The 12106-nt window shown below is 39.8% G+C and overlaps 1 protein-coding gene across 1 annotated transcript in view; it reads right to left on the reverse strand.

Annotated features, from left to right (window-relative positions):
* Positions 1-11351, reverse strand: part of stxbp4 (syntaxin binding protein 4) — a gene marked incomplete at both ends in the record, with an annotated part of 209606 nt that extends 198255 nt beyond the window's left edge. Inside the window, one exon of the mRNA XM_084322321.1 lies at positions 11299-11351. Coding sequence (XP_084178447.1) covers positions 11299-11351 — 53 coding nt within the window. The remainder of the gene's footprint in view (positions 1-11298) is intronic.
* Between the last annotated feature and the right edge of the window lie 755 nt (positions 11352-12106).

Raw genomic sequence — 12106 nt, forward strand, 5'->3', positions numbered from 1 at the left:
CCAGACAAGCTGGTGACAACCCCGGAGCTGTGAGCTGGATTCGAACAGGCGAATCCAAAGATATACATTCTAAAATATGTATATACATTATAAAATATACAGCGAAAGATATACAGTAATATACAGTAAATGTAGAGTGAAATGTTGTTCATACTGAGTTCATGCTGTTACTCTGTGCTCAGTGAGGCTCAGTGAGACGTTATACAGTCTGATGGCTGTTGGTATGAAGGACTTCCTGTGATGCTCAGTGTTGCATCTTGGGAGTCTGAGTCTAACACTAAACAGTTTCAGCTCATGGGAGAGTGCGAGGGATAAAGTGAATTAATGTTGATTAGAGCCTTAGCGTAAGTGGTTGTAGCTCGGGCTGTGGGGGCGCTGGAGACATGATCCAATATACTTTTTTATACGCCTGAGTCTCCTGAACACACGGACACACTCCCTGGGCAATCTGCGCATGAGCCGGTTGGGGAGTATAGGTGTGGAAAAGTGACTATAGCTTGACCGAGAAAATGCCAATCGACTTGGGATTGGTCTCTCCCTGTTCACTAGGAGACGCAGGCGTATAAAAAGGTCTATTGGATACATGTCTCCAACACCCCCACATCCGTAGCTACAACCACTTAGAGCAGTCGTCTGGTAATCCAGAGGTTTCCAGTTCGATTCCCATTCCTCCCGGTCAGCGTGTCGAAGTGTCCTTGAGAAAGACACTTAACCCCTAACCCCTAATTGCTTGTGATGAGCAGGTTGGCACCTTGCATGGTCGTCTCCCCGTCGGTGTGTGAATGGGTAAAATGTGAGGAATAAATTGTAAAACTTTGGATAAAAGCTGCTATATAAATGCAGCCATTTACCATTTTATTTTTGCGTCTGTTATTGTGCTACATGCAACAAGATGCACAACTGCAACGCTGATTCTAAACCGAGTCGTGCAAGCAAATGGATCACCTTGGAATCATTAAGATTATGTCATCCGTGACAACAAGTGGACTTGAAATAACGAGTGGAATAGCCATGTTGTTTCAATCAGCAAGAATAACAATGGCAGAGTTCAAATCTACTGTAAATACAGTCAGGTTTTTATTTTTGCAACAGGTCCGCCCATTTTTAAACCGTTTGCAACGTGGATTGTTGCTAAATGTCCACAGAAGGTAGACACACTAACTGCGCCTCAATCTATGCAAATAACGTTCAGTTTTGTGATATAGTATCCCGAGAAATAAAAAAAAAAATAAAAAAAAATGTCATTTGCTTGCTTGAGGCTACACTGTAAGAAAAAAAGCTGCAAGAAAACGGTAAATGTCTGGCATCAATGGTTTCCAAATACTTACTGTCAAATTACAGTAAAATCAAATACATTTACAGATTACAACCTTTATTTAATGGTTAATATTTTGATGAAAGGTAATTTACTGTATTTTTATGGCATTTACACTTAAAGTAGAAAAACAAAAGTAATCTGTAAAATAATACAGTGAATTTCCCATGAAAAAACATTTATTTTTTACAGTGAGAATTTCCTGGGTACTGTAGTTTTTCAAAATTTCAATGCTCATTGAGAGCTCTGGATGCCCTGTGCTCATATGACTACAAATCATCATCATTCGGCGATTCAAAATGACCGACCTCCGCGAAAATATTATCACATTTCAAAAACTAAAATTTCACTAATAACACTTTAACCTATTGGTAAAGAAACGTATTGCTGAAAATATACACTATGACTGCTGTTGTGACATGGTTAGGATGTTTACTCTTGGATACATTTGGGGGGGGGAAACGCAACATTATGTCATACAGTCTAGACAGATTGATTTATGACGTGATGTCATTTTGGGACCGGTACTGGGCCCATCGGGTGGAAGAGGTTAATTAATGTTGTGTTTCTTTTTCAAATGTAGCCAAGAGTAAAAACCTTAACCCTATCAAAACAGCAGTCAAAATGTATATTTTCAGCACTACGTTTGTTTACGGATGTTTTAATTTTTTTTCGAAAATATCAATTTATCGGAATAATGCGAATTCTATCTCTCTATTATCGTAAAACCGCAAGGAAATTACTAAATCCAGATGTAACACTACCATTGGAAAGATGAGCTTTTCCCCTATCCATAGATGTATGACTTGGCCATAATAAGGTAATTTATAATTAAATTTTGAATGTATAATTCAAATGGATTATAATCATTACTGTATCTACAAATCCTTCTGTTTAATCATCTTCCCTTTATCAATTTGCTTAGACTTTCTGTACACTTGATCTCAAGAAGGTGCTGAATGAGCTCAGTGAGCGAGGTCGGTGGCGGCACCATTTTAACATGGTGTTATTCACCGGCAAAGATGCAAAGAAAATCATAATTTATATTCTCCTTTGTTTCATCACAATTTACTCAAGCCTAGTAACAGACACAATATTTCTGACACTGGGAATACATACCCCCAGGTCCATAGATGTTCCTATAGATACCAAGAACATGCAAATTGACCTTGTAGAAGTGGAGCAATCTTCCATTTACTTGGGCATGTACTTTTAGGCGGCATTTCTGAAAATAGGACTAGGGCTTAACGGGTTAAGAGGTACTGTAAAGCGCCGGACAGCAAAACACACTCAAAAAGATGTTTATGTCGCCCCCAACAGTGAAATGAGAGTACTGGCACGCAGTATTTTCCACTTCAACCACTGTTCACAACTAAACAACTGATCGATCTGTGACTGTAGCTAAAACCTGAATTGGTGAGGGTTTGGAATACAACCATTTTCAACTGTATGAATTATCACTCAGGAACGCATACCATATAGATATAGAGTATTCGAAATAACACTAATTTCTAGGGATGTCCGATATTATCGGCTTACCGATATTATCGGCATTAAAATGTGATATCGGAAAATATCGGTATCGGTTTTCAAAAAAAATATATATATATTTTTTTTTTTACATTTCTATAACCTTTATTTACCCAGGCAAGCAAGTAAGAACAAATTCTGATTTTATTTATTGTCAAAAGTATGCATAATGTTGTGTTAATTCCACAACAAGAGATATGTAATGTTAATTACCTGAAATTATTCCGTTTTTTGGGGGGGGAACCCTGCATATATCGGTATCGGTTGATATCGGTATCGGAAATTAAGAGTTGGACAATATCGGTATAGGTAAAAAAGCCAATATCGAGCATCCCTACTAATTTCCTCTCTCATTTTGGCAAAAGATATTCCTGCTAATAGTCAACAAAAACATTACGCCCTGTCACGGGATAAATGTGTGTGTATATGTATTTTATAGGATATCCAAGACATTTTCAGCGTCAGAACAACTGTAGTGAGGGCACAGTGTTTATTTCCCTGTTATTACTACAGCAATATAAAAACAACAGGTGAGGTATAGTGGGAGATGTCCGCTGCTAATCTGTGGACTTTAGATTCTGTATGAATTTAATCCACCTGGTAGCCAGGAAGAAGCTGTCGGCCGTACAGTAACTAGGCCACGGTCAGACAACCTTGAATGTACTGCAGGTCAGGATTCAGGGAAAAACCACACTGTTTACCTGGTGTCTATAGGGAGGTGTAGTCATGGTTACGTCATCGTCGTTGTTTCCGGCCGGTCCACCTCGCTTGGAATCGCAATGTATTTCCAACGGACACATTTCTAAATCGTCTCGTTTTAAAACAAATAAGAGCATGAACATTGGCACGGTGTACCTTTCTGTGTGTGTTCATCCACACTCTATATAGCTCAACGTGAAACAATTCGCAAATTAATTGTAAAATAATTACGCGTAATTTTATTTCAACCAAAAATGCTTAAGAATGTTAGTGATAGAAGGGAACTCATTTTGTGCAAAAATGGAAAGTTGAGCATGAGCAATAGCCGATAATACATTTTCCCAATGATAAATCCCTATACGGGGTGGACCTCGCGGGAAACTAAAGTGACGTCAGACTACACCTCCCTATTGGAGATGGTGCCACAACGTCACTATGGCAACGGACACGTCCCAGAATGGGTGTATGACTGATTGGCTGAAGTGCATACAATATTCTTTCTATAATGACATAATTCATTCATTCATTACAGAGTAGGCCTAATTCCAGGAAATTGTCCAAACGAATTAGTCTAATTTACGAGTTACGAGTGTTCTATTCCATATATCGTGAAAGAACACAATACTATACTAATCACAACCGATACTACTAATGGCACTGATACCATTTATCCTAGGTCTTTTATTTGATCTGCTTTTGGGCAAATGTACAACATTATAGTTTGAGACAATGTTGTAGCCTAAAGGCAATGAAGTGGAAACCTCGCTATAAGAAAACGACCACGTTTCAACTTTACGATCCGATCTACTTCAAAGCCGTTCGAGCGAAACGTTCGCAAACTGTCAGGCCTCAGCACTGGCCCCCCCCCTCCAGGGACCCATAGTCGCACGACCACTCACTTGGATTCAATTTGAACATCCTATAGCCCGGGGTAAGTGACGGGCTACGGATGAGAGAGGTGGGTTCAGGTCAGGACCACAACAGGCAGGACAATATGGCATCCACCCACCCACCCCCTCCTAATGTACAGTCTCCTCCCCCTCGTATGCATATATTTTCTGTTATGGATCTCTGTTTAACAGTACTGTATATTTGCATATCTTTGTATATCACAAAATGTAACAGTACTGTATATACCTGAGTGTATGTCATGAATGTCAGAAATGTCATGATATATTATCTGTATGTTGCGTATGTCATTAATGTCATTATGAATTGAAAATGGGGGACCCTGATGTAAACAAGACGAAAGTATTTCTCTGGTCTGCATCCCCTTAACAATTGTGTGTATTGAGCCGTACTGTATTGTACCCATTCTGCAATCTGTTAATAAAGTTTTCAATCAATCAATCAATCAATCAATCAATCAATCAATCAATCAATCAATCAATCAATCAATCAATCATCAACAACTACTGCTGCTGAATTATCCTTGAGCAAGGCACCTAAGCGACTGCTGCAGAGCTGCTCAGGAGTCAACAGTAGCTATTAGACTGCAGGTTGTACAGATATTAACGGGACCTGTATGATTGTGAAGCAGGGCGTTACTAAAAGAGCATACAGGAGATACAAATATAATAATAGAGATGTCTCGATCCGATATGAAAGATCATATTATATTTAGGGCTGTCAGTTTATCGCGTTAATTAGATTAATTAATTACACAGCAAATTATTACGTTATGAAAATTAACTCAAAATGAATTACAATTATTTATTTTTTTATATTTTTTTATCTCATTCAATCCATAACAACGTAGAATACACATTTACAGACTTTTTTTTTATATAGCCCATTTGCATGTTCTTGGTATCTGATTCTTGGGACATCTATGGATCTCAGGGAATGTATGCAGTGTCAGAAATACTGTGTCTGTTACCAGGCTTGAGTAAATTGTAATGAACCAAATGAGAATATCAATAAAAATTATTTTATCTTTTGACTGTGAATAACACCATGCTAAAATTGACCATACCTGAAAAATCTAAGCAAATGAATAAATGGAAGATGATTAAACAGAAGGTTTTGTAGATACAGTACTGAATTCTGCCATCCGGACACATGCCATTTGAAATATCATTATAGAATATAGAATATCAGGCCTAAAATGGTTATGCGATTAAAATGCGATTACTTAGATTAATTAATTACAAATCCTGTAATTAATTAGATTACTTTTTTGAATTGCCTGACAGCACTAATTATATTATATTTGTTAAAACGATGAATGAAAAGCATTAAGGGAAAGTTGTGGATTTTTTTTTGTTATTAATACAGCACTTTTCAGTTGTCAAGCATATCTTACCCACGTTGGATTGGTCTTAATAATAACTTGAATGTACTTGAAAGTGTGCACTGCAGCTGTATAGCGGTATCTAGGAAAATACAAATTGGGACTTGGTATCGGCAGATACTCAATATAATCCGATCGGGATTGGGGGCAAAGAAAACTTGATCAGTAATAATAATAATAATAATTATTATTATTATTATTATTATTATTATTATTATTATTATTATTATTATTATTATTATTATTATTATTATTATTATTATTATTATTATTATTATTATTATTATTATTATTATTATTATTATTATTATTATTATTATTATTATTAATAATAATAATAATAATAATAATAATAATAATAATAATAATAATAATAATAATAATAATAATAATAATAATAATAATAATAATAATAATATACATGAAGAGCTGGAACAAAGTGTTGGTGGTGGCAGCAGATCCCGAGGCCAGCCTCCCTGACCTGATATTAACAAGAGAACATGTTCAGTTCAGTTCAGTTATTTTTTATTTTGGGCTTTGGACACATAACGGTCATTCCATAAATCGCCAACGTTTTACCAGCTGCTATTGCAGCATTGTCCAATTGTCCGAAAAGGGCTAGGGAGAAGCACTAGGCTTGTTGGGCCCTACCCCTGAAGACTTACGTTTATTCTCTTTTTGTTTTTTCATTTACATACATACATACATATAGTACACATTACAGTACATTCCATTAATGTTCCATTACATGTTCCATTAATCTATTCTATCTACTAACTATTTTATTGCACTGCACTATTGCACTATTATACTCTGTCTATTCTATTTTACTCTTTTTATTATTGTCTATTTCAAAAGTGCCATAGAATCAAACGATAAACAAAGAGGTCTATTGTGATGTTCCTACTGTGACAAACTATGTGATTTAAAATGCTCTATGCCTTACCATGACCTTGTCTATTTTGCTGCTATCTCTATTTTATGCTTGTTTTATATACAGAATGTCTGCACTTTATGCATTGATCGGACAATTTTGTGCAAATTTTGTGCAAATTTTGTGCCTGTCTTTTTTACTGTTGTGAAGCACTTTGAGCTGCAATTCTTGTATGAAAGGTGCTATACGAATAAAGTGAGTTGTGATCTAACTAACAAGCCACCGGTATTGATTGATTGATTGATTGATTGATTGATTGATTGATTGATTGATTGATTGATTGATTGATTGATTGATTGAAAATGTTATTAACAGATTGCAGATTGGGTACAATACAGTACAGCTCAATACACACAATTGTTAAGGGGGTGCAGACCAGAGAAAGACTTTCGTCTTGTTTACATCAGGCCGGGTCCCCCATTTTCATAGGTGGGGTGGAGGGGGGGACTGTACATTGGAGGTGGTTGGGTGGTTGGTTGGGTGGGTGGGTGGGGGGGGGGTAACTGTACATTGGATTATCGACGAAACCTTACTTGGTCCCAAGAAGAGGGTCTTGTGTATTATTATTACTGTACATTGGAGGGGGTTGGGTTAGGAGTAGGACGGTGTCTGTGGCTTATTTAATGAAACTCTGCTCCTGAGGCCCACGACTCAAGCGGCAGAGAAAGACAATATAGAGACAAGGCGACGGTGAAAGAGGACATTTACATTTCGTTTTTAAATCCTACTTGTGTATCTGCCAAATTCATGATTTTATCTTCAGCCTCTGTCATCTGCACCGTCAAACAACACATCAAGACGTCCTGATTGTCTTGACAGGATCTGTCCCTTCATAACACTGAACGGATAATAAAACTTGAAGCAAGAAATATTATGTGATTTGAGTTTTGGCTATAGAGGACAGCTCAATCACTTTGTGAACATGATTGACTGCTCTCTTCTAAAGCTAGAGGAGACTACACTCCAATTTGTGATGTTGTCTGGAGTTGGAAAAATGGGCACACTGCTCCCCAATCATTATTTTTGGACCACTTCTCAAATTTCTGGTGATTTAGAAAATGGGATTATGATTTTTCTATGATAATAACTTAAAATGGAAATAAATGACGAAGGAGCTTTGGCAAGAGACAACTTTCATCATGGCTCTACTTCTGAAAAAAGCAATACCCCCCTCCTCTGGTGAGTAAGTAGTTTGTATAGGGGGCGCCAGTGGCTCGGGAGGTAGAGCAGTCGTCTGGTAATCCGGAGGTTCCCGGTTCGATTCCCGCTCCTCCCGGGCAGCGTGTCGATGTGTCCCTGAGCAAGACACTGAACCCCTAACTGCTCCCGATGAGCAGGTTGGCACCTTGCATGGTTGCCTCCACCGTGAATGTGGTGAGTGAACGGGTAAAATGTGAGGAACAAATTGTAAAGCGCTTTGGATAAAAGCGCTATATTAAAAAAAAGCAGCCATTTACCATTTATTGTATTGTATATTGTATTCCTAACGCAAGGCACATTTATTTATACAGCCCATGTCATACACAGAGGCAATTCAACATGCTTTACATACAACATACATTTTTTTTTAAAGAGAAATAAGAATAAAGGTCAAGGGCAATTGTCATTGGGCTGCACTCACATACATTTCAACTGTTCCTAGAGTTGTTTTGGCTCTAGGAATTGATTGATTGATTGATTGATTGATTGATTGATTGATTGATTGATTGATTGATTGATTGATTGATTGAAAACTTTAATTAACAGATTGCCGAATGGGTACAGTACAGTACAGTACAGTACAGTACAGTACAGTACAGCTCAATACACACAATTGTTAAGGGGACTTTCGTCTTGTTTACATCAGGGTCCCCCATTTTCAATTCATAGTGACATTTATGACATACACAACATACAGATATAAAAATCTAATCTAATCATCTAATCTAATCATGACATTTATGACATACATGACATACAGATATACAGTACTGTTACATTTGTGACATACAAATGCCCTGCTGGTCTCTGACAAGAACAAGTTGCAGGTTGAAAAAAAAACCTTCAGCTCGGAACTAGGCAAAATCTGCATATGGCTCGCTGATAACAAACTATCATTACACCACCTGGGCAAAACAGAGTCCATTCTCTTCGGTTCAAATAACAAACTCAGCAAGACCGACGGCTTCTCAGTTGCAGTGGGTGACAATATTGTCACAAGGAAAGACGAAATTACCTACCTGGGTTCCATCCTAGAGGCAAATCTTTCCTGTGACAAAATGGCATCCAATGTAATAAAAAAAGTCAACCAACGAACTAGATTCTTGTACTGGATCTCCTCTCTGGTAAACAAGAATACCCTGAAGACTCTGGCAGGAGCACTCATTCAAGGGTACTACGACTATGCGTGCACCTCATGGTACCAAAGCACTTCAAAGGCGCTTAAAACAAAATTACAAACATCACAAAACAAACTGGTCAGACTACTACTTGACCTTACCCCCAGAACCCACCTCACCCCTGCCCACTTTGACAACCTAGGATGGCTTAGAGTAGACGACAGAGTACAGCAACTTGCAATGGGCCTGGTCTACAAGATACACTATATGACTAAGGTACCCATGTACATGTCAAAATACTTCCCAAAGGTCAGTGAATACCACAACCACTACACCAGAGGAAGCTCAACAAATCATGTTAAACCCAGATTCGGCTCAAACAAGGGACTAAACACGTTTCGCAATTATGCCACATCAATGTGGAACGCCCTACCCAAAGCTGTAAAGGAATGTGAATCCCTACCCACATTCAAAACCGCTCTTAAAGAGCACCTACGGGAGGCTGCAATTCGAAACTGGCCACCGTAAATGCCCAAAACCCCCACCACCTCCTAATAGACAGTCTCCTCCCCACCGCATGTATTATTCCCTCCCCGCCGTATGTATATTTCTCTCCCACCCACCCACCCCCTCCTAATGTACAGTCCCCTCCCCATCATATGTATATACTCTGTCAGGATCTAGGGGTAACAGTACTGTATATTTGAATACCGTTTAAGTCACAAATGTATCAGTACTAAATACCTATATGTCCCTATGCCATAAATGTCATGTATGTTGTGTTGTGTATGTCATAAATGTCTATATGAATTGAAAATGGGGGACCCTGATGGAAACAAGACAAACGTCTTTCTCAGGTCTGCATCCCCTTAACAATTGTGTGTATTGAGCCGTACTGTATTGTACCCATTCTGCAATCTGTTAAATAAAGTTTATATAAAATAGTTTATTTATAAAAAATAAAAAAAGTAAATATATACTATTTTGTTTTGGTGTGTTATGTTATTAGTCAGGTTTGTGGAAGTGCTGTTTCTGTGTGTCTGTGCATCATGCACTTTGATTATATGCACTTTTACTGTAAATTGTGCCTCTATGCACTATGCACTTAACTTAATTTTTCCTGTACTGTTTCTACTCTGCTCCCGTATTGGATTAGTTGTAGACACACAGTGTTTGCTCTGTACCTGTATTCCAATGTGGATTCGTCCATACACGGCAAATACAATCTTTGACTTTTGACTTTGACTTTGATACATACGAGGGAGGGGGAGGAGACTGTACAACAGTCAGCAGACTGGTCCAAGATTACCTAAGAGGTCTAGACTCCAGAGCGTCCATGCATGGGGTGGCAGCAAGCAAGCAGCCTATAGACCTCTGAGTGATTTATAGACAAGTCTCTAATAATTACAAGCAAACGAAACTCAGTCACTACGAAAATTGTTCCTCATTTCCCCTCCACAACCACACACACCTCTTATAAACAGATCACAATACCTGACAGACTCCTGCTATACCGACTCTGGCTACTGGGAGGCAACGGAGCAATTAAACTGATCACTTAATACCTGCTAATCTGCCTTACTTGCCGTGCTTACGCCACACGCCCGTGCCGAGCCAAGCTACAGGAAGAACATACGGTAACACCATAATACCGAGACAGAATGGCTCCTGTCTAGCTGACCCTGACAGCCTATACACAGTATAGGTACCGTACTGTCATAGAATCCCCCCCACGCACATGGTGGTCACTGGCTGTCAAGAGGTGTTGTTGGTGTTGGACAAGTTGAGGCTCCTCTCAAAGGAGACAGGGCCTGAGAAAGATAACCTGCCTCTTTGGAGGGTTTGGATGAGGAAAGGATGGGTGATGATGATCTGCGCTGTCTATGTCTCTACTGACTCTGTTTTTTTACTGACACACATCATGGCAACACGGCACGCACCACTGCGCCGCCGCCATGCGCGCTCAGTGGCATCCGTTTGTCACCGGACTGTAACCTACTGCTGCACTGCACTCCTGGACCTGAAGTGACTGTTATCCATAAGAACAGGTCCACCGTACCTGTGCACAGTGACTTAGGACAAAGTTAGAGAAATTAATGAAGCTATAAATATGTATTTATTTAAAAAATAATAATACCTTCAGTCGAATTGAAGCAACAAAAGGGACGATGAAGTACGAAAAAGAGGGGAGAAGAAGGACTTAACTTACCAGTAAAGTAGAGAAAGTCCATCGCGCTCCGGCTCCTGAGTGAATAGTGGCATTGCACATCCAGTCCACCAGGACCAGCACCACCACCACCACCACCACCACTACCACCACCACCAGCACCACCACCAGCACTACCACCACCACCACCACCAGCACCACCACCAGCACCACCACCAGCAGCACTACCACGGCACGCACACACAGGTACGACACACAGCCATGAGACACAAGCCTGCAGTCGCTGCCTGGGAAGGAGACGCGGGAAGAGCTGAAGCAGCAATCGTGTGGCGACCAGAGAGACGGCGAGAGACAGAGAGAGAGACACACAGAAATAGAGAGGGGGAGAGAGAGAGAGAGAGAGAGAGAGAGAGAGAGAGAGAGAGAGAGAGAGAGAGAGAGAGAGAGAGAGAGAGAGAGAGAGAGAGAGAGAGAGAGAGAGAGAGAGATGGAAATCCGCCTAGACAGTGAGAGACACACGCTTACCTTTACTCGCTAATCCATCCTGATACCACAGCCTGGCCTGCCTGCACCTCTCCGGGCTCTCTGCCGGGGCCAACGCAATGGACACTGTCACACACAACACACACACACACACATACATACATGTCTGCAGCATGGACACACACACACACACACGCACAGATATTGTATGCATGGACATGGACGCATGCATGCATGAGTATGGACACACACACACACACAGGTATACAAGGTATAGGCCTACACACAAAGGCCTTAATATTTACCCCCCCCCCCCCCCCCCCCCCCACACACACACACACACACACACAGGTATAGGCCTACACAC

This window comes from Notolepis coatsorum (genome assembly GCF_963971535.1).
Source record: "Notolepis coatsorum genome assembly, chromosome: 10".
Lineage (NCBI taxonomy): Eukaryota > Metazoa > Chordata > Actinopteri > Aulopiformes > Paralepididae > Notolepis > Notolepis coatsorum.